A 21729-nucleotide genomic window follows, 5' to 3' on the forward strand; every position below is an offset into this window, starting at 1 on the left:
TATAATAAGCACTTAAACTTTGCAAGTACGTACATGTATATGTTAATGACAAATGTTCATGTATGTCCTTTGGTTTCCATAGAAATAATGGTATGGCCATAAAATATTTACACAATGAAACTTCTCATGAATATATAAATATATATGTATCTCATTTCTATCATACAAATGCGACATCAGACCATGGGAACTGGAAATTTGTTTGTGACCATCAACTATTATGTAAAATGGCCATGAAACTGTTCTTATCAAATGTTGTGTCTGTACTTCCAACATGCAGTGCCAATGTGATATTAATCCAGTTGTTTAATTTCCCTGTTTGTACCAGGTTCCGTTTGTCCACAATCTGATGTCAGCAGTTGTATTTCTGGTTCAACCCATTGCCTTTATAGACTCAACTCAGAGTACCTAGCATGTTTCTGGTTTGTGTCCCCAAAAGTAGTCTGGATGATAACTGTGGTTTCTAGCCAAAGTGAGTGAAGTGAAGGTATAAATAACGATACTGTATAGGAACTACACTACCCCAAAAGTTACCCCGACTCAAGCTATTGGCACATCTTCCATTCAACTATCACCTAGTCAATAAAGGATGGAGACAGTGCACATAAAACTGAAGTGAAATGCCAGACGCAGTGACTATATGATAAATTTCCTTTCCACGTTGACATTCCTGTATAGCTGTCACAATAACATCCTTATACAGTACAAAACAGAAATGTTGCCCGAAGGCACACATTATTGATACCATTACTGGATGTCTGTGGTCATCTGTTGAGAATATCGGTTTACTCAAAACATGGAATATAGTACATATAGTTTAGAAAAATTTAATTTAAATTCGTCTGTTGAAGTATTGCTTTACTCACAACATGGACTACATAAGTTTCAATTGGGAAATTCAATGCAGTCTTCTGTTGAATTATATATAAGTTTGAATGGTAAAATTCAATGTGGTTGTCTATTGAATATAAGCATGTACTTTTATAGATAACATGGAATATAGTAGTTTCAATGGGAAAAGTCAATGTGGTTGTCTGTTGAATTAAGCATGTACTTTTATAGATAACATGGAATATAGTAGTTTCAATGGGAAAAGTCAATGTGGTTTCTGTTGAATATGTGCATGTACTTTTACAGATAACACGGAATATAGTACATGTAGTTACAATGGGAAAAGTCAATGTGGTTGTCTATTGAATATAAGCATGTACTTTTATAGATAACATGGAATATAGTAGTTTCAATGGGAAAAGTCAATGTGGTTGTCTGTTGAATTAAGCATGTACTTTTATAGATAACATGGAATATAGTAGTTTCAATGGGAAAAGTCAATGTGGTTTCTGTTGAATATGTGCATGTACTTTTACAGATAACACGGAATATAGTACATGTAGTTACAATGGGAAAAGTCAATGTGGTTGTCTATTGAATATAAGCATGTACTTTTATAGATAACATGGAATATAGTAGTTTCAATGGGAAAAGTCAATGTGGTTTCTGTTGAATATGTGCATGTACTTTTACAGATAACATGGAATATAGTAGTTTCAATGGGAAAAGTCAATGTGGTTGTCTGTTGAATATGTGCATGTACTTTTACAGATAACACGGAATATAGTACATGTAGTTACAATGGGAAAAGTCAATGTGGTTGTCTGTTGAAAATATCATTTTACTGATAACATGGAATATATAAATTTCAATGAGATAATTTAATCAGACAGTTGGGGCAAACTGTCTCTTGAATGCAGAAAATGATGTCATAGACAAATTTACCTGGTAGACAAGTACATGTTGATCTACTTCTAGCAAGGGATTTTAATCAGTCAGCCAGACAGACAGCCAGAGTGAACTCAACAGTTTAATGATGTCACAGACTGACAAGACAGCTAGGACCACGACAATCAAGTGTATGCCAGAGTGATTTCATTGCTATGTAAACGTGCCAATTTGTTGGAATCATGTTATCAGGAAGACACAGACTAGATAGACTCAAACTCATCAAATGAGAGTGTGATGTCACAGATGCACATTTGTATGGGTTGTGATGTTCTATATATGTGAAAGACGTATGTAATTAGATGTTATTCCTCAATATTTTTCCTCGTTCAGCCAAGCAAAATATGAGTGACCTAAGGGGCCTTTGTCACCACGAGTAGTGACAATATGTCACGAGTATTTTCTGGCTGAATGAAGAAAAATATTGGAGAATAACATAATTATACCAGCGCCAGTAACATCAAAGAAAAATCGGGGAAAGTAATGGCAATTTTGAACGTTTCGACTCATATTTCGAATACAGCAGAACCAATGATGTAGACATGCATTGCTGTTATGTAGAACGACCAGAGTATATATTCCATATTTTTTGTTCTAAATGGCTCAAGTATGTTATAATGTATTTTAGAATGCCAATAAACAAAACATGACAAGAGTATCAACTTTTAAAGGACACAGTCCTTATCTGAAAATTTCCTTTACTTTTTGATTCATATATAGAATTATTTACATTACCCTACAAACATCAAAAAATGTCGTTTCCATACTCTGGAATCATATCTTGTATACTATAAATTCTGAACTCAAAGAATCAATAATTTACCTAGTATTTTTCAACTGAATCACAGGCTTCCTCAGCTGTTAATGTGTATGATTCTATCAACTGAATTGCAGACTTCCTTAGCTGTTAATGTATATGATTCTATCAACTGAATCACAGGCTTCCTTAGCTGTTAATGTATATGATTCTATCAACTGAATCACAGGTTTCCTTAGCTGTTAATATATATGATTCTATCAACTGAATCACAGGTTTCCTCTGCTGTTAATATATATGATTCTATCAACTGAATTGCAGACTTCCTTAGCTGTCAATGTATATGATTCTATCAACTGAATCACAGGCTTCCTTAGCTGTTAATGTATATGATTCTATCAACTGAATCACAGGCTTCCTTAGCTGTTAATGTATATGATTCTATCAACTGAATCACAGGCTTCCTTAGCTGTTAATGTATATGATTCTATCAACTGAATCACAGGTTTCCTTAGCTGTTAATGTATATGATTCTATCAACTGAATCACAGGCTTCCTTAGCTGTTAATGTATATGATTCTATCAACTGAATCACAGGTTTCCTTAGCTGTTAATGTATATGATTCTATCAACTGAATCACAGGTTTCCTCAGCTGTTAATGTATATGATTCTATCAACTGAATCACAGGCTTCCTTAGCTGTTAATGTATATGATTCTATCAACTGAATCACAGACTTCCTTAGCTGTTAATGTATATGATTCTATCAACTGAATCACAGGTTTCCTTAGCTGTTAATGTATATGATTCTATCAACTGAATCACAGACTTCCTTAGTTGTTAATGTATATGATTCTATCAACTGAATCACAGGCTTCCTTAGCTGTTAATGTATATGATTCTATCAACTGAATCACAGGATTCCTTAGATGTTAATGTATATGATTCTATCAACTGAATCACAGACTTCCTTAGCTGTTAATGTATATGATTCTATCAACTGAATCACAGGTTTCCTTAGCTGTTAATGTATATGATTCTATCAACTGAATCACAGGCTTTCTTAGCTGTTAATGTATATGATTCTATCAACTGAATCACAGACTTCCTTAGCTGTTAATGTATATGATTCTATCAACTGAATCACAGGATTCCTCAGCTGTTAATGTATATGATTCTATCAACTGAATCACAGGCTTCCTTAGCTGTTAATGTATATGATTCTATCAACTGAATCACAGGTTTCCTTAGCTGTTAATGTATATGATTCTATCAACTGAATCACAGGTTTCCTTAGCTGTTAATGTATATGATTCTATCAACTGAATCACAGGATTCCTTAGCTGTTAATATATATGATTCTATCAACTGAATCACAGACTTCCTTAGCTGTTAATGTATATGATTCTATCAACTGAATCACAGGCTTCCTTAGTTGTTAATGTATATGATTCTATCAACTGAATCACAGGTTTCCTTAGCTGTTAATGTATATGATTCTATCAACTGAATCACAGGTTTCCTTAGCTGTTAATGTATATGATTCTATCAACTGAATCACAGGATTCCTCAGCTGTTAATGTATATGATTCTATCAACTGAAACACAGGTTTCCTTAGCTGTTAATGTATATGATTCTATCAACTGAATCACAGACTTCCTTAGCTGTTAATGTATATGATTCTATCAACTGAATCACAGGTTTCCTTAGCTGTTAATGTATATGATTCTATCAACTGAATCACAGGATTCCTCAGCTGTTAATGTATATGATTCTATCAACTGAATCACAGACTTCCTTAGCTGTTAATGTATATGATTCTATCAACTGAATCACAGACTTCCTTAGCTGTTAATGTATATGATTCTATCAACTGAATCACAGGCTTCCTTAGCTGTTAATGTATATGATTCTATCAACTGAATCACAGGCTTCCTTAGCTGTTAATGTGTATGATTCTATCAACTGAATCACAGGATTCCTTAGCTGTTAATGTATATGATTCTATCAACTGAATCACAGGTTTCCTTAGCTGTTAATGTATATGATTCTATCAACTGAATCACAGGTTTCCTTAGCTGTTAATGTATATGATTCTATCAACTGAATCACAGGTTTCCTTAGTTGTTAATGTATATGATTCTATCAACTGAATCACAGGATTCCTTAGCTGTTAATGTATATGATTCTATCAACTGAATCACAGGCTTCCTCAGCTGTTAATGTATGTATATGATTCTATCAACTGAATCACAGGTTTCCTTAGCTGTTAATGTATATGATTCTATCAACTGAATCACAGACTTCCTTAGCTGTTAATGTATATGATTCTATCAACTGAATCACAGGTTTCCTTAGCTGTTAATGTATATGATTCTATCAACTGAATCACAGGATTCCTTAGCTGTTAATGTATATGATTCTATCAACTGAATCACAGGCTTCCTGAGCTGTTAATGTATATGATTCTATCAACTGAAACACATGTTTCCTTAGCTGTTAATGTATATGATTCTATCAACTGAATCACAGGCTTCCTTAGCTGTTAATGTATATGATTCTATCAACTGAATCACAGACTTCCTTAGCTGTTAATGTATATGATTCTATCAACTGAATCACAGGTTTCCTTAGCTGTTAATGTATATGATTCTATCAACTGAATCACAGGCTTCCTTAGCTGTTAATGTATATGATTCTATCAACTGAATCACAGGTTTCCTTAGCTGTTAATGTATGATTCTATCAACTGAATCACAGGCTTCCTTAGCTGTTAATGTATATGATTCTATCAACTGAATCACAGGTTTCCTTAGCTGTTAATATATATGATTCTATCAACTGAATCACAGGATTCCTTAGCTGTTAATGTAATGATTCTATGACGTAGCATTGATTCACAGTAATGAAAATTTTAATTTTGATATTCCTATTTCCATATTTCATATTTTGTACCAGTGTGCCCTCTAGTGATAGCCAAATTTTATTGTTGTGAGTCAAAATGATAAAAACTGGCATTTCTTGTGTGTCTCCACATAGTAAGAGATAGGAGAACACCAAATTTTGGTGCATCACTAGAAATTGTGTGCGTCAGTGGCGTGTCAAATTGGCTTAGAGGGCACACTGGTCACCACATAGTAAGAGATAGGGGAACACCAAATTTTGGTGCATCACTAGAAATTGTGTGCGTCAGTGGCGTGTCAAATTGGCTTAGAGGGCACACTGTTTTGAACATAGTATTCATCATATATGCAGTATTTACTGAAAGATTACTCAGGTATACGAGCTAACCAGATGTTTGGCAAACCATTGCTCTGTCATTTTAGATGTCTAGTTTTATAGGTGGAATACATGCCTTCTTCAGGTGTTACTGTCTACGGGTCGATGACATAGGCTTGTCATATGACTGCATGCAAGCGGGTGTTGTACACAACAAAATTACCAACTCCTTGCTCCTGTTAAGTGACGGGTGTTGTTGTTTGATCTCAATCTATTCTTTCATATGATGTGTGACGACACCCTCTTGTGGTCATATGACAAGTCTATGATAAATGTACCAGCATACTCAATGCCTTCTTTCACTTAATGTGTGATAACACCCTAATGTGGTCAAGTGACAATTATACGATAACATGTACCAGCATATAATGTACAGCCACTGTAATCCACCAATATCATGATTATTGTATAAATCAGGGTGACATGACATTCAACAATTCCTAATGGAAACACTTCCATTAACCTGTAATATGCTTTATAAAGTATTTCATAGACAGGGTATTCATTTACACTGCAGATTAAGAATCACTTTCTGAGCGGGCAAGCTACCAACCCAACTAATGGGGAGGAGGTGGAGCACTCAAATATATATAAATGGATGACATGCTGCATGTTTTTTCAAGTGTTGATATAATATGGGGGTGTAGATTTGGGGAGTTTTGTCTAAAAGTAGGTCATGTCATGAGGCTTTGCTCTAAATCCATCCCACAATGCAACAGTCTTACAAAATTAAAAGTTGGTCTAATTGGGAGGGGGGGGGGGGTATTTATTTTTTACTCAAATTGTCTGAAATGAAATGTAGGCTTTAAATACCTGGGTGGTACTCCTCTACCAAACCAGGCAGACATTGGTTTGGTTTGTTATTGACCACTTTATCCCTTGTCCTATAATTTCAGCCTGATGAATATATATATGCATCCAGATAAGAGAGACAGGCTGACTGGATGTGCATGTGTGTGAGTGTTGGTAGAAAGGGGAATGTACAGCTAATGTGGTATACTGTAACTCTTTATGATGTTTTCATAATCTAAGCAAATCAATTTCTATTTAGGATCTATTAAAATTTCATGACTGTATTTAAAATATTCTTTCATTTTATCATAGTATAACAGCCTGGCCTTAGCAGCAAAAGTAAAACTTGTCTCCCCAATGCCCCCCTCAAAGTTTACCCTACCTCCAATGCCTGCCCCAGCATACAGTAATGTGAATAAATTTTAGAGGAATAGTGCAATACAGTGGTGGTGGTGTAAGTGAAAGTGAATTTTCCAGACTTTCATAATGGACATCAGCTAAAGCATCTAGGATGCAATCATCCTCACCTTTGTTGCCTCACAGTGTCCCCCCCCCCCCAGTACTCTTTGTTTGTCATGTGCTATCCTAAAGATTCATATGTTTTATTCACCTAAATTAACCAATATGAAAAGTTACAATATGTTACAATTATCTCCAAATATGACAGCCACACATTTAGCATTTGCTTTAATAGTTCACTAGATAGTTTATAATTAGTAAATCATAGTCAACAATAAAAAAGTTATTTTGAGTATTACTCTAATAATACAGTACACATGTTTACATTTCAGTGTATCATTGATCAACTCACATCAGGTAACAGCTGGGTCGTCTATCACATGATCATCTGATCACTAATTATGTTCATTTACTTATTCCAGAGGTACCAGCAGAACAATAAAGTAAATACTTTGTGATGCCATCTATTAAAACTGTCATGACTTGTTTATAGTTTGGAAAGATTAATTTGCATCACACCATTTTCACTATATTGGTTTCATCGTGTGGATGGTTTAATTCCTTTGTCGTCACCCGAAGTCTTTCCTTAGCTCACGTCATTAAAGCAAATGCACCGGTGTTTTTTCAGGAGTTGTAGAACTAAGTTTGTGTTCTGTTGTATGCATGTTAAGTTGTCCTCTATTTAAAGAGATAATTAACTTTGAAAATAAATCAAGGGGCACATTAGGTCACAACTATGTCTAGTATAAACTGCAGTCAACTGACTTGAATTCCTGATTATCAATGCTATTTTATCACAGTGAAATGGACAGACACTGTAATGATAGAAGTTTGGGCTCATCTCACTGGTCCTTGAAGCCGACTTCAAATTAAAAGACGAATGAATTATGGCTAAATACAAGATCTTATGTAAAAATGATTATTGTATTTAATAGTTTGCATTAATTGATGTATTTAGGTTAATCAAACTGTCTTGTATATTACAGGTATACAAAATGTATGCATGATGTTACACTGTCAAAAGGAATGATGATAAAGATTGTGCAAGATGAAGATATATCGGGATAGGATAGATTCTGCATGCAAATAGTCCAATCTAAGAGATGCAAGCAAGTTTTCCTTTGCCATAGTATTCTGAACTTTTGGGCAAATACTTTGACAAATCACAGACTGTATGTAAACTCAGACTATCACATCAAGGTGGCCACTGACAAGATAGAATACATTTTACTGTAATATTCACTTTTTCTAAAATATCATATATAACATATAGGTGTATACAAAGGTTATTTTTATCACAAGCAGGAAATGTTACCTTGTCCAAATATTTCATCTAGACTCTATTGACTTCTTTAGTGGACTAAATGTTTTCTTATTGTGTCACATGTAGAAGTCAATCAAGTCCAGATGAAATATTTGAACAAAGTAACATTTTCTTCTTGTGATAAAATAACCTTTATATATCATGAACCCAAGCTGATGAATCTCTTTGGAACATAGAGGGATACGACCTACTTTTGGATGACAAATTACGACTAGTAGACACTAGACGGATTATTGTTTTCTTTGCACTTGAATGATTTACTTCATCCTTATGCCAAAATGCAAACAAACATAAGCTTTACTTGAACCTATATAAAACACTGAACAATGTGACAAATGTGAACCATCATGTCTGTAGACATGATATACCACTCAAACAGCTGCTGTTTATATATGTATGTATGTATGTACATTTTTATAACATATGCTGACCACTGTTAGTCTATTTGTCCCAAGGGGGTAATTTGTCTTGGAGGACTTACACATTTCTACATAACATGTAAACAGACAATCTAGTAAAAAATGATAATGTAATAAAATAAGGAATATCAAGTTCTGCAACCAATGTGACCTGGATGTGAATGCAGGTGTATATGTGAAAATAAGTGATGGGGATGGGCTTATGGTATTTGGCGAAACGAAATGAAATGAAACAAGATTTATAATATTCAATGAAATGAAACACGTTTTGTTTCGTCTCATTTCGTTTCGTTCACTGAATACCATAAGCCTCGTTTTGTTTCGTTTCGTTTCATTTCGCTGAATACCATAAGTCTTGTTTCGTTTCATTTCGTTTCGTTTCGTTAATTACATTAGCCATGGGGATGCACTTGTATAATGAATATCATCAAATCATCACCACAAAGGGAAGCATGGTATTAGTAAGATATACAACTTAGCACTCATGCCTCACTGAATAGTCTTTACCATGAAAGGAGCCATGGTATTAATAGGATATACTCAGTGCTCACACCTCATTGAAGATCTTGTACTGTTCAGCCCAAGAATTCCTTTCTGACTGGGTTAACATCTAAGTGCTAACCAGTATGTCTATCGAGCCAATTTGATGTGCCAATGATTAGTAGGATATACTCAGCGCTCACACCTCATTGAAGATCTTGTACTGTTCAGCCCAAGAATTCCTTTCTGACTGGGTTAACATCTAAGTGCTAACCAGTATGTCTATCAAGCCAATTTGATGTGCCACTGAAGTAGTGCACTTTCTTGAGATGGAAACAATTTTGTGTTTCTCATCCCATACTTAGCTAAATTGTGATTCACGAGGAAACACAGAATCTTGTGCAAGAGTAACTAGTTTGATTAGATGGTGGAGATGATCATAGTTTGCAGAGAAGAAACCACACTAAACCCAACCTCCTACACATAATACTTCTATGATGAACTCCTTGCCACATTGCTATCACAGAGGTGAAAAACACAACATGTTTGCCTCTGGTTAAACTAGCTCAGAACAGAACGGAATGGAATGGAACAGAACAGAACAAAAATCAAAATGTTATGCCATTGAGATAAAATACCCTTCCTGTCGTTTGTTGAAATGGCAGTTTGTATGGTTATATCATTAAATTGCCTAGCCTAATATGACTGTAGTCTGTATGTAAACTATGAAACTAGGCCACGATTAAATGAGGCATACCAATAGAGAACTTGCAAATCCGCCATGTTGAATGTTGCATCATGGGAAATGTGATAATAAATACTAATCAATTAGTATTGTAAACGATATTATTACATTGTTTGTAACCACAAATAATCAATTCATAGTCATCCTGATCATTGTGGGAGGTTTATTTTATCGGTAGCTCCAGATTAGGTATAACGATAACCATAGATAATCCCATACTCCTTTGCATCTGAGCATGTTCAGTCAGTCTGGATTGCAAGTTCCCTATTACATCATCTCTACGATCATGTCATTGCCAATACACTGCCTATGGCAGTAAAGCTAGCAAACGGACAGTTTGACAAAGCCTGTTGACTTGAACAGACGAAACGTTAGTCGTAAGTAATAGAACCCTTGGTACAAGAATGTGTTATTACAATATTATTTGACGATGGTTTACCGACCTGACAAACATGTTTAAGGATAGGACACTGATGTTATGTGAAAGTACATGTAGGCCACTTCTCATTGTATCCATACACATGTTAAAAAGCTTCAAATACTAGGTATGAAACTATGATGTAATGTTATGAATGTCAAAAACACAATAACAACCCTTTACCCTGCAGAACAGCTGCTATTGCATTACAAATATTCAGATTATGACTGTCAAAGTTGGCTGACATTCAAAATAGCTTGTACAATGAGCATTCAACTTTCGTTGTTGTTTACATCTGAATCAGAATGTGTAACATGAAAATAACTTTTAAGAGGTATCTCAGTATGAATTACTAGTACTGTTACAGTAGAACAATACAGCTTGACTTTCTAACTTGTAATAGCATCACGACTTTAGATTTAAACTGCATGCAATAATTTTTTGGTCTCCTATAACAATGGTGTTTGACTATAAAATTCTTGTCCTTGTATTGGCAACATATTAAGCAGTGTGAGGGAAGAAATAATCTGTAATACACTGTACTTGGCTAGCCTTGTATACAAGACCTTGATAGAGTTGTATCTCTAAGACTTACAATCAAGTACTGGTGTTGGACATATGTATGCACTGCTCCATTGACATTGTGAAGGGGCTGTGATGTTTAGTTCATCAGTAGTTGGCCAGCTGAATTGAAGTACACATTATTCACAGTTTGTGACTTACAGGTTTTTAGGGGATAATTTCTGGTCTTAGTATATGATTTCATTGTTTCAAAATTTGACTCCCATCTTTACCCCACCCCTGAATATGGAACAGACCAGAAATGATGAAATATTAAGAGATTATTTTATAAATACAAATGTATACTAGGTTGCTGAATACCCAACAGAATGGCTAGAATGGTATGGTAAAAGGTTGAATTAAATAACCAGGAATGACCCAGTCTATAATATTTAGCTGACAAGATATTAACTGTATTAAATACATATATTTATTATTTATTTATTTATTTTCTGCATCCTTTTTATATCAGGGGCTCACTAAAAACATTATGAGCAGCATTTACATAGAAGTCAAATACATACAAAATATCATGTTAAAATAGCAACTAATTACTTCAAAGAAATAATAAGAGAGAAAGAAAGAGAGAGAAAATTTATAATTCTCCATCAGGTTAAACATGTTTTCCTATGTTCCATTGCACTAATTAGAAATCACTGGATAAATTTGTCAATTTTTTGACTTAATAAAATGTTATAATGTTTTGTACTGTCTCCTATAAAGAGGCTTAACAGTTCTTTGCCTTGTATAAAATCTTGATACAGGTTTGTCTCTGTATGGTTAAGTAAAAGATCTTTTGTATTCTTCATTCTTCATATATTATACAAGTGTATGGCCTAGAATTCAGTTATGTTGAGCTTTCTGGCTCTTGCCTTTCTCCTACCATGCTTGGCATTTCACTAGCAGCTGTTTACTTTAATGAATGTTCAGCCAGAAAGAATTGGCACAAATTGTTATTGGGTTTAATACTTTTCGCACTGTGAGATGATGTCAATAGTGTCATCACATGATAGCAACCAACTTGGAGGGTTGAACTTTGCTAAATTTATCCAATTGGGGGTTGAACGTCACTACAGGAAATCATAATTATCTAATTTTAGGTTTGAATAAAGTCATTTAGTGAAATGCCAGGCATGGTAGGGGAAACTCAAGAACCAAAAATCACCATACTACACTACTGGTTTCTAAACTAATAACTGTAAAGTCCATGCACTTGTAAACAAACACAAGACTGAAAATGTGAAATGTCCAATGAATAGGCATGGGGTCACTGATTCTGGAATTAATATGTAGACAGCTACTGTGAGTTGGCCTACTTAGAATGGTATTTAGCTATGACAGTACACACTTTATACTTTGGGAAATAGTCCAATTAAACGTCAATGATGAAAAAAACTAATCAAGTTACATATACACGTAGCTGGCCTGTCTATAGAAAATCACTGAAATAGCCTTACAATTACCATGTGGATACTGATGCTGTGATATACAAGGAACTACCACTGTGAGCTGGCCTGCTTACTAGTAGTAGTACATCATGTTATGTCCTTTATAGGGGATCTTAATGTCTTGTCCTGACAAAAAGGTCAAGTGAAGTGTGTCAAAAGGAAGCTATTGGCACAGGTCAATTGAAGGGTGAAGTGGACAGAGATCAGTTGAAGGGTGAAGTGGACAGAGGTCAGCTGAAGGGTGAAGTGGACAGATGTCAGCTGAAGGGTGAAGTGGACAGAGGTCAGTTGAAGGGTGAAGTGGACAGAGGTCAGTTGAAGGGTGAAGTGGACAGAGGTCAGTTGAAGGGTGAAGTGGACAGAGGTCAGCTGAAGGGTGAAGTGGACAGAGGTCAGCTGAAGGGTAAAGTGGACAGATGTCAGCTGAAGGGTGAAGTGGACAGATGTCAGCTGAAGGGTGAAGTGGACAGATGTCAGCTGAAGGGTGAAGTGGACAGAGGTCAGTTGAAGGGTGAAGTGGACAGAGGTCAGTTGAAGGGTGAAGTGGACAGAGGTCAGCTGAAGGGTGAAGTGGACAGAGGTCAGTTGAAGGGTGAAGTGGACAGAGGTCAGTTGAAGGGTGAAGTGGACAGAGGTCAGTTGAAGGGTGAAGTGGACAGAGGTCAGGTGAAGGGTAAAGTGGACAGAGGTCAGTTGAAGGGTGAAGTGGAGAGAGGTCAGCTGAAGGGTGAATTGGACAGAGGTCAGCTGAAGGGTGAAGTGGACAGATGTCAGCTGAAGGGTAAAGTGGACAGAGGTCAGTTGAAGGGTGAAGTGGACAGAGGTCAGTTGAAGGGTGAAGTGGACAGAGGTCAGTTGAAGGGTGAAGTGGACAGGTCAGCTGAAGGGTGAAGTGGACAGAGGTCAGCTGAAGGGTGAAGTGGACAGAGGTCAGTTGAAGGGTAAAGTGGACAGATGTCAGCTGAAGGGTGAAGTGGACAGAGGTCAGCTGAAGGGTGAAGTGGACAGAGGTCAGGTGAAGGGTAAAGTGGACAGAGGTCAGTTGAAGGGTGAAGTGGACAGAGGTCAGCTGAAGGGTGAATTGGACTGAGGTCAGTTGAAGTCAGTGAAGTGCATCTAGGAAGCTATTGACACTGACAGTACCCTTTACATGGTTAGATGTACAACTGTCTCACTGCCATAGTTTTCTCATTGGCCTAGGTGAAGTGCATCAAGGGAGCTATTGACACTGACAGTACCCTTTACATGGTTAGATGTACAACTCTCTCACTGCCATAGTTATCTCATTGGCCTAGGTGAAGTGCATCAAGGGAGCTATTGACACAAGTACAATTCATGTATATGGTAGATGTAAAACATCTCATTGACATGGCTATCTCATTGGCCTGCTTACAGTTGCAAGGCTGTCACAGTATGGCCTTGTCCTGACACAAAGGTCAGTGAAGTGTATCAAGAGGGAGTTATTGACACAAGTGTATGGTTGATGATAGCACAACTTTTACAATGCCATGGTTATCTCATAGACCTGTTTACACAGTTAGGATAGATGTTATGGCCTTGTCCTGACACAGAGGTTAGTTGTAGAATGGACTGCATGATGAGGGAGCTATTTACAGTACATGGTAGATGCACAACTGTCTCATTACTCACTGTTGGCCTGCTTACAGTTAGAAGGATAACAGAGAGATCCATTGGAGGGTGAAGTGTTTCTTGATATTGAGGCATCTACTGACAGAAGTTTCATATAAATCAATGCTAGATGTACAACTGTCTCAGTCTGCAATGGCTATCTCATACATTTACCCTCACATACCTCCTTACACAGTTATAATCAATGTTGTGGCCTTGTCCCGACACAGGGGGTCAATTGAAGGGTGAAGAGGCAGCTTAGCTGCTAGTGGAATATAACGGTCAATACATACAACTGTTATTGCATCAGCTATCTCAAAAGATGAGCTCAGCTATCTCATAAGACACTTCAGTGCAAAAATGTCGTTATTACCGTAGGGTATGTCGTTAATGTCTGCTTTGATTTATGTAAAAGTGAAGTGCTAAACACCATCAAACATACAAATCAATGAAAGACAGGTAATAGCAGGGAAACTCCCTCCATTTACTTCTATGAGGTATTAGTCATGCAAAAGGCATTTGTGAAAGAAACAGACTGTGATAAGTGAAAGGCAGCCAGTCAGCCAACCATAGAAAACAGGGGAAACTCCCTCAAGCTATACAATCTATAAGACACATTTTATGGGACTGATTTTATGGAACATGCCTGTCTGGTATTTCTGGTATCACTTGGTGAAGTACATACACATGTTGAAGGTGTAGAAAATCTTATGTTGTAAAAAGTTGGCCAATCAATATCATAAAGGCATCAACTCTTGTTTTATGTAAATATGACAAATAAAGTTGGCCTATCAAAATCACAAAACAGACATCAACTGTCGTTTTATGTAAATATGACAAATAAAGTTGGCCAATCAAAATCACAAAACAGACATCAACTGTCGTTTTATGTAAATATGACAAATAAAGTTGGCCAATCAAAATCACAAAACAGGCATCAACTCTTGTTTTATGTAAATATGACAAATAAAGTTGGCCAATCAAAATCACAAAACAGGCATTAACTCTTGGTTTTATGCAAATATGACAAATAAAGTTGGCCAATCAAAATCACAAAACAGGCATCAACTCTTGGTTTTATGCAAATATGACAAATAAAGTTGGCCAATCAAAATCACAAAACAGGCATCAACTCTTGGTTTTATGTAAATATGACAAATAAAGTTGCCCAATAAAAATCACAAAACAGACATTAACTGTCCTTTTATGTAATCATTACAATCAAAACATTGATGTCACCTAGGAATCACAAAATTGGGAATCCTTAAATTACAAAGTGAAAAATAATATTGCAATGATTTATATAACTAAACCTCATGAGATATAAAACAGGTCTGCAATCTAGACATAATAAACTCATGAATATTTTAAAATACTCGTGTGTACTGAAAAAGTAGGGAGACGTGTATATAATAAGTGAATAGGACAGCAATGAGATAGAGTTTACGGTGAACACAGACAGCTGACATGTTACACAATATTCCCCTCCCTTCCTACCTCCCTTCCAATAAAAAGAAACATCATTGAACTTGAGGTCATCATATTAAATAGATGTTACATTGCACTGATTATGAAAGTTTATAATAATACTAATAATCTTTATTCGTTCAAATAAATTAAAAAAATTGTTGAATAGTTGCCACAAGAGTAGTGCCCTAGCAGTCTAGTGTTGTAGGAATCTGGAGTATCCAGGTAAAACCTGATTGTTTGGCAGGGTCAAACTGAGCATCACCATTCTTACATGCAGACCTGGTTAAATTAAATCCAGCTGACACCTGGCAGGTTCAAACCTAGACTGCAGAGTTAAGAGGCATATGAGCTAACCGCTCAGCCACCGACAAAATGATGAACTGGGGACAATTTGGTGAAAAAAAGACAGGAAACATCACTGAAGTAAGATAATCATAATTGCAATGATAGATGCTACATTGCACTGATTATGGAAGTTTATTATACATGTGACATTATGGATTACAGACAATTTGTTGATGAAAATATATCTTCAATCTTATTTGAACTGCATACATATGTAATCATGAATACATTGGTCCCGTTGTCCTATATACTGAAACCTACTGGCACACATGTTATGATTGCAAAACTGAAACAGTTCCCTGGCCTAAATCTGACTGACAACCAAGAACAGAAGTTATATTTGAGCACTGAATTTCTTATCTATATTTGATTTTAATATCAATACAATAACCTACAATTGTTTTATATCTATTATAATCAAAATATTAAGTTTCAGATCATTATGATTCATTGAAATCATATCTTCACCTATCATTCACATGTACATATATATTATGTCATCAATACATTACATGTATGCCTGTAGAGAACTGAGTTCTCTATCATTTACATGTATGCCAATAATTTCATAAATTTAATTCATTCACATATGTCCATCATTCCTTTTTCAACATTTAGAATCATTTCAAGCCACCCATTCAATAGTGAAGTCTCTGACTGTCTCGCTGTCTCTGTCTTGCTCTCTGTCTCTCTTTCTCTGTCTCTCATGTGTGTGTACATGCGCGTGCTCGTGTGTTTTTTTTGTGTGTGTGTGTGTGTGTGTGTGTGTGTGTGTGTGTGTGTGTGTGTGTGTGTGTGTGTGTGTGTGTGTGTGTGTGTGTGTATGTATGTATGTATGTGTGTAGGTATTTTATTAATTGATATACTAATAAGAATACTACTTGGAATGAATAGATGTATTGATTATCTCACAGAAAATGTCTGGAATTTTACTATTTAATGGGTGACTCAAGGTTGATAATATTTGTCTTTTTTCCCATGCAACGGTATGTACTAGATATGTTTGTACAAAACAAAATTTATAAATATAACATGAATATTTTATGTCTTGTGTGAAACTAAGACTCCTTAGGTTTACAGGAGTGTTTTGTAAAGTTCTATGCTAAGAATAGGTCATGTTCATTTCTCCTTTCTTACATTTTGTGAATTTTCACACACATCTGTTTTCATATCACTGTCCCTTTAAAGATCTTATTCTTGCATAATTTCAAAATATGAAGTCAGATTTATCACCAAAAGTGTTTTCATGGTTGGAAATTGTCCACAGCTAAAAAAATAAAGTTATCTTTTTTTTCTTATAAACAATCAAATGGAATATACACATGAGATAAGCCTAATATATCATAATGCTTACAAGATATTCATCCTTATCCCTTACTCAAACCAAGTTATTGTCTTTTGAACAGAAACTATATATTACATATCCTGGTCATTCTATCCTGGTCGTCCTATGTCATGACAACCAATGTCTACATCACTGGTTTTGTGGTACTTGAAACATCACTGGTTTTTTTGTGGTGCTTGAAATATGAATCAAATTTCCATTATTTTTCCAAACTTTCATAAATTATGCTTGAGGAGGTATAATTATAATATTAACCAATATTCTTCTTCACTCAGCTGGAAAATACTCATGACCGAAGGGTTTGTTACTACTCATCTAGCAACTCATAGTGACAAGGACCCCTTCGCTCACTCGAGTCATATTTTCCTCAGCTGGAGGAAGAAAAATATATAATTATAACATTTATAAGTTTTGTATGAAGTACTACTTTGATACGTTGTCCCAGACACACTAATTATATACATGTACATGCTTGTCGTCGACTGTCTGTCTGTCTGTCTGTCTGTCTGTCTGTCTGTCTCTCTGTCTCTGTCTGTCTCTCTCTCTGTCTCTCTCTCTGTCTCTCACTCTGTCTGTCTCTCTGTCTGTCTCTGTCTGTCTGTCTGTCTGTCTGTCTGTCTGTCTGTCTGTCTGTCTGTCTGTCTGTCTGTCTGTCTGTCTGTCTGTCTGTCTGTCTGTCTGTCTGTCTCTCTCTCTCTCTCTCTCTCTCTCTCTCTCTCTCTCTCTCTCTCTCTCTCTCTCTCTCTCTCTCTCTCTCTCGCTCTGTCTGTCTCTCTGTCTGTCTGTCTCTCTGTACTTTGAGTGTATGTTCTAGTTCATCTTATTTACATCAACGATAAGACAGGAATGTTTGCATTGCCCAAGCAAGGAGATCCAGCTATGTGCTGGTATGTGGTGAATACGGATCACAATACTTTTGACTAGTAATAGTAGTATCTCAAACACTTAAGATTTCAAATTGAGTGAATTTGCCCAACACACAGTGTATTTATGATATGATATGATTGATGTCAATACTTGTGGTGTGCTGATAGATCTCATTACACTGCTAGTCTTGTATTAGGTCAAGTCATTATAACACTGATGACATACAAGTACAGCACCTTTAAAATTAAATACGCCATTATAATTACTGCCTTTTAAATAGCTACACCTAGTTTATCACAAATGCTGTGTGTTTATGTCTGTAGTTACACATGTACTACAGAGAGAGAGAAAGAGAGTGGGGGAGAGAGAGAGAGAGAGAGAGAGAGAGAGAGAGAGAGAGAGAGAGAGAGAGAGAGAGAGAGAGAGAGAGAGAGAGAGAGAGAGAGAGAGGGGGGGGGACTAGACAGATGGTGAGACAAAATGGAGAGCAAGATCAGATCATGATCAGATGAGAGAGAGACATGGAGACAGACAAACATGCATACATACATACATACATACATACATACATACATACATACATACATACATACATACATACATACATACATACATACATACATACATACATACATACATGCATACATACATACATACATACATACATACATACATACATACATACATTACGTATGTACGTACGTACGTACATACATACATACATACATACATACATACATACATACATACATACATACATACATACATACATACATACATACATTACGTATGTACGTACGTACGTACGTACATACATACATACATACATACATACATACATACATACATACATACATACATACATACATACATACATACATACATACATACATACATGTACATACAGAGAGATTTCAAGGTAGAGACAGAATGGCATACAAGAAAGATGGAGAGACAGAGACAGAGACAGAGACAGAAATAAGCGAGATGGAGATAGATGGAGAGATGAAAAGAGACAGAGAGAGAGACAAAGAGAGAGAAAAGGGAAGTATAGTCTCCTTTAGGCCATTATATATTCTGGATACGTTGAATTAGGCTGTCAAATTTGATAAATCATGTTCACTAAACTACAGTCCTTCGGCATTTATAATACATGGGGTTGTCTTCCTTGTCCTCAAGAATAACTCCTGAATGTTTTCAGTCCTAAGGGATCAAGTCTATTTGTGTTTGATATATATCTACAAACTATCATGCTGTGAATGTCAAAATGGTCAAGAGATCTTATCATGAGACTAGCCAATGTAACTGTGAATGTTTTTCAAATGGACAAGGATGTTTTTGTTATTTCTTTACTGTAATATTTTTGAGAATCATGTCACATGATATCTCACCAGTTGTGGTCACTTTGTAATAAATATATTTTATCAAGTACGAGAGCTTCCTCACTTAACATCTCCTCCAAACACTGAAATGTTTTACTTTTAGACCAAAATTATGTGTTTGGTACATTGAGTACAAGGTGTGTTTGATACATGCATGGGTGGTACAAGTAGTCTCTGGATGCCAACATGGTCTCTACGAGGTGTAAATTGTTATGATACCGTATAGGGAATAGACTAGCATATAAGATAATGCTAAATGAAAATTTACAAAGCAATATTGTGATTGATGATAAACAATATACTATGCTATTTCCCCCATACTTATTGAGGCTAAATAGAAACCAGTGAAATATCAATATAAATCAACTTGCTGTTATAAGATTATAATATGATGTATAGCTTTAATGTGACAAGTATATGTGACATTATTGTTTAATGATGTATCATTATTTGTACGTACACTTTTATAGCAATGACACTCACCGATACCATACAAACAGGTGTAAAGAAGTTCAGTTCTTGGTGATCAAAACAAAACAGAACACTCTGGCCTTGCATGCTGTTATGTAGCCCACAGATGGAAAGCTTCTTGAGACAGGAATATCAAGACAAGTCTCTGGGCTAACTTCTTGAGATAGTAACAAGAAGACAAGTCTCTGGACTAGCTTTTTGAGATAGTAACACCAAGACAAGTCTCTGGGCTAGCTTCTTGAGATAGCAACACCAAGACAAGTCTCTGGACTAACCTCTTGTGATAGTAACACCAAGACAAGTCTCTGGGCTAACCTCTTGTGATAGTAACACCAAGACAAGTCTCTGGGCTAGCTTCTTGAGATAGTAACACCAAGACAAGTCTCTGGGCTAACCTCTTGTGATAGTAACACCAAGACAAGTCTCTGGGCTAACCTCTTGTGATAGTAACACCAAGACAAGTCTTTGGGCTAGCTTCTTGAGATAGTAACACCAAGACAAGTCTCTGGGCTAACTTCTTGTGATAGTAACACCAAGACAAGTCTCTGGGCTAGTTTCTTGAGATAGTAACACCAAGACAAGTCTCTGGACTAACCTCTTGCAAAAGCAACACCAAGACAAGTTTGTTGACTAGCTGATGTGTATCTTCATGAATGTGAGTGTGTTACAAACAGTCCACAGTTACTGTACAAGCTCAAAGTGGAGAGAAATCAAAATTACTCATTCCCAGGTTCACGAAAACCATTCCACTGAATGGACAAGTTAGGTATTCAAGTTTAGTAACTGAATATTTTGGAATGACCTTGGTAATCATGTCTCTCATTTCCAGTCTACCTTAAAATTTTGAATAGAACATTTACTCACCGAAGACATACTTGCACTCCGCTTCTTGTCAGGGAACTACCATAAATAAAATGAAAAGAAAAAGAAAGAAAAATGGATACAAACTTCAAAAACAAAACGAAAACAAATAATATTTTATACAATTCTGTATCACAATTAAAAGAAAAAGTTGAAAATTTCATAGTTTTGGGGAAATTTCTGGTGGGTTTGAAATAAAATTTGTGCATTGGAAAATATATGGCCATAGTTACAAGAATCAAACACAATATTCCATCAGTTTTGACAATACTATATTATACTAATGCTGAATATTTAAAAAAAATATGTCATGTATGATGGTGGTCTGTAATACTAATAGATAGATAGGTTGAAAAGTCACATTCACTTCTAATTTACTGTTTTTCAAAGTAGTTATATTTTATTATGTCCTACTTACACTCTTTATCATAAAAGCTTAGCATTTGGGTGTTTGAGACACACACAATTCTTGTTCAAGATACACACAATCCGTGTTTGAGACACACTGAATCCTGGTCATAAGAGCTTAGCATTTGACGTTTTATGCTACAATTTACTCTAAAACAGTTTGATGTGTTCTGTGACTAGTAGTAGTAGTAGTAGTATTAGTAGTAGTAGTATTAGTAGTAGTAGTAGTAGTAGTAGTAGTAGTAGTAGTAGTAGTAGTAGTGGTGGTAGTGGTAGTAGTAGTGGTAGTAGTTGTAGTAGTAGTAGTAGTAGTAGTGGTGGTGGTGGTAGTGGTAGTAGTGGTAGTTGTAGTAGTAGTAGTAGTAGTAGTAGTAGTAGTAGTAGTAGCAGTAGTAGTAGTAGTAGTAGTGGTGGTAGAATAGTTTATTATAATGACATGAGGTAAAGCATGACAAATCTACAAAAAAAGCTAAGCTGCTGTACTATAGA

The 21729-nt window shown here is 35.8% G+C and overlaps 1 protein-coding gene across 3 annotated transcripts in view; it reads right to left on the bottom strand.

Moving 5' to 3' along the window:
- LOC144432591 (sestrin-1-like) overlaps nucleotides 1-21729 on the bottom strand; it is a 112803-nt gene that overhangs the window by 65787 nt on the left and 25287 nt on the right. For all 3 annotated transcript variants that reach the window (XM_078120837.1, XM_078120839.1, XM_078120838.1), the window contains exon 3: nucleotides 20836-20871. In XM_078120837.1, coding sequence (XP_077976963.1) covers nucleotides 20836-20871 — 36 coding nt within the window. The remainder of the gene's footprint in view (nucleotides 1-20835; nucleotides 20872-21729) is intronic.

The sequence above is a fragment of the Glandiceps talaboti genome, chromosome 3 (genome assembly GCF_964340395.1).
Source record: "Glandiceps talaboti chromosome 3, keGlaTala1.1, whole genome shotgun sequence".
NCBI classification, from domain to species: domain Eukaryota; kingdom Metazoa; phylum Hemichordata; class Enteropneusta; family Spengelidae; genus Glandiceps; species Glandiceps talaboti.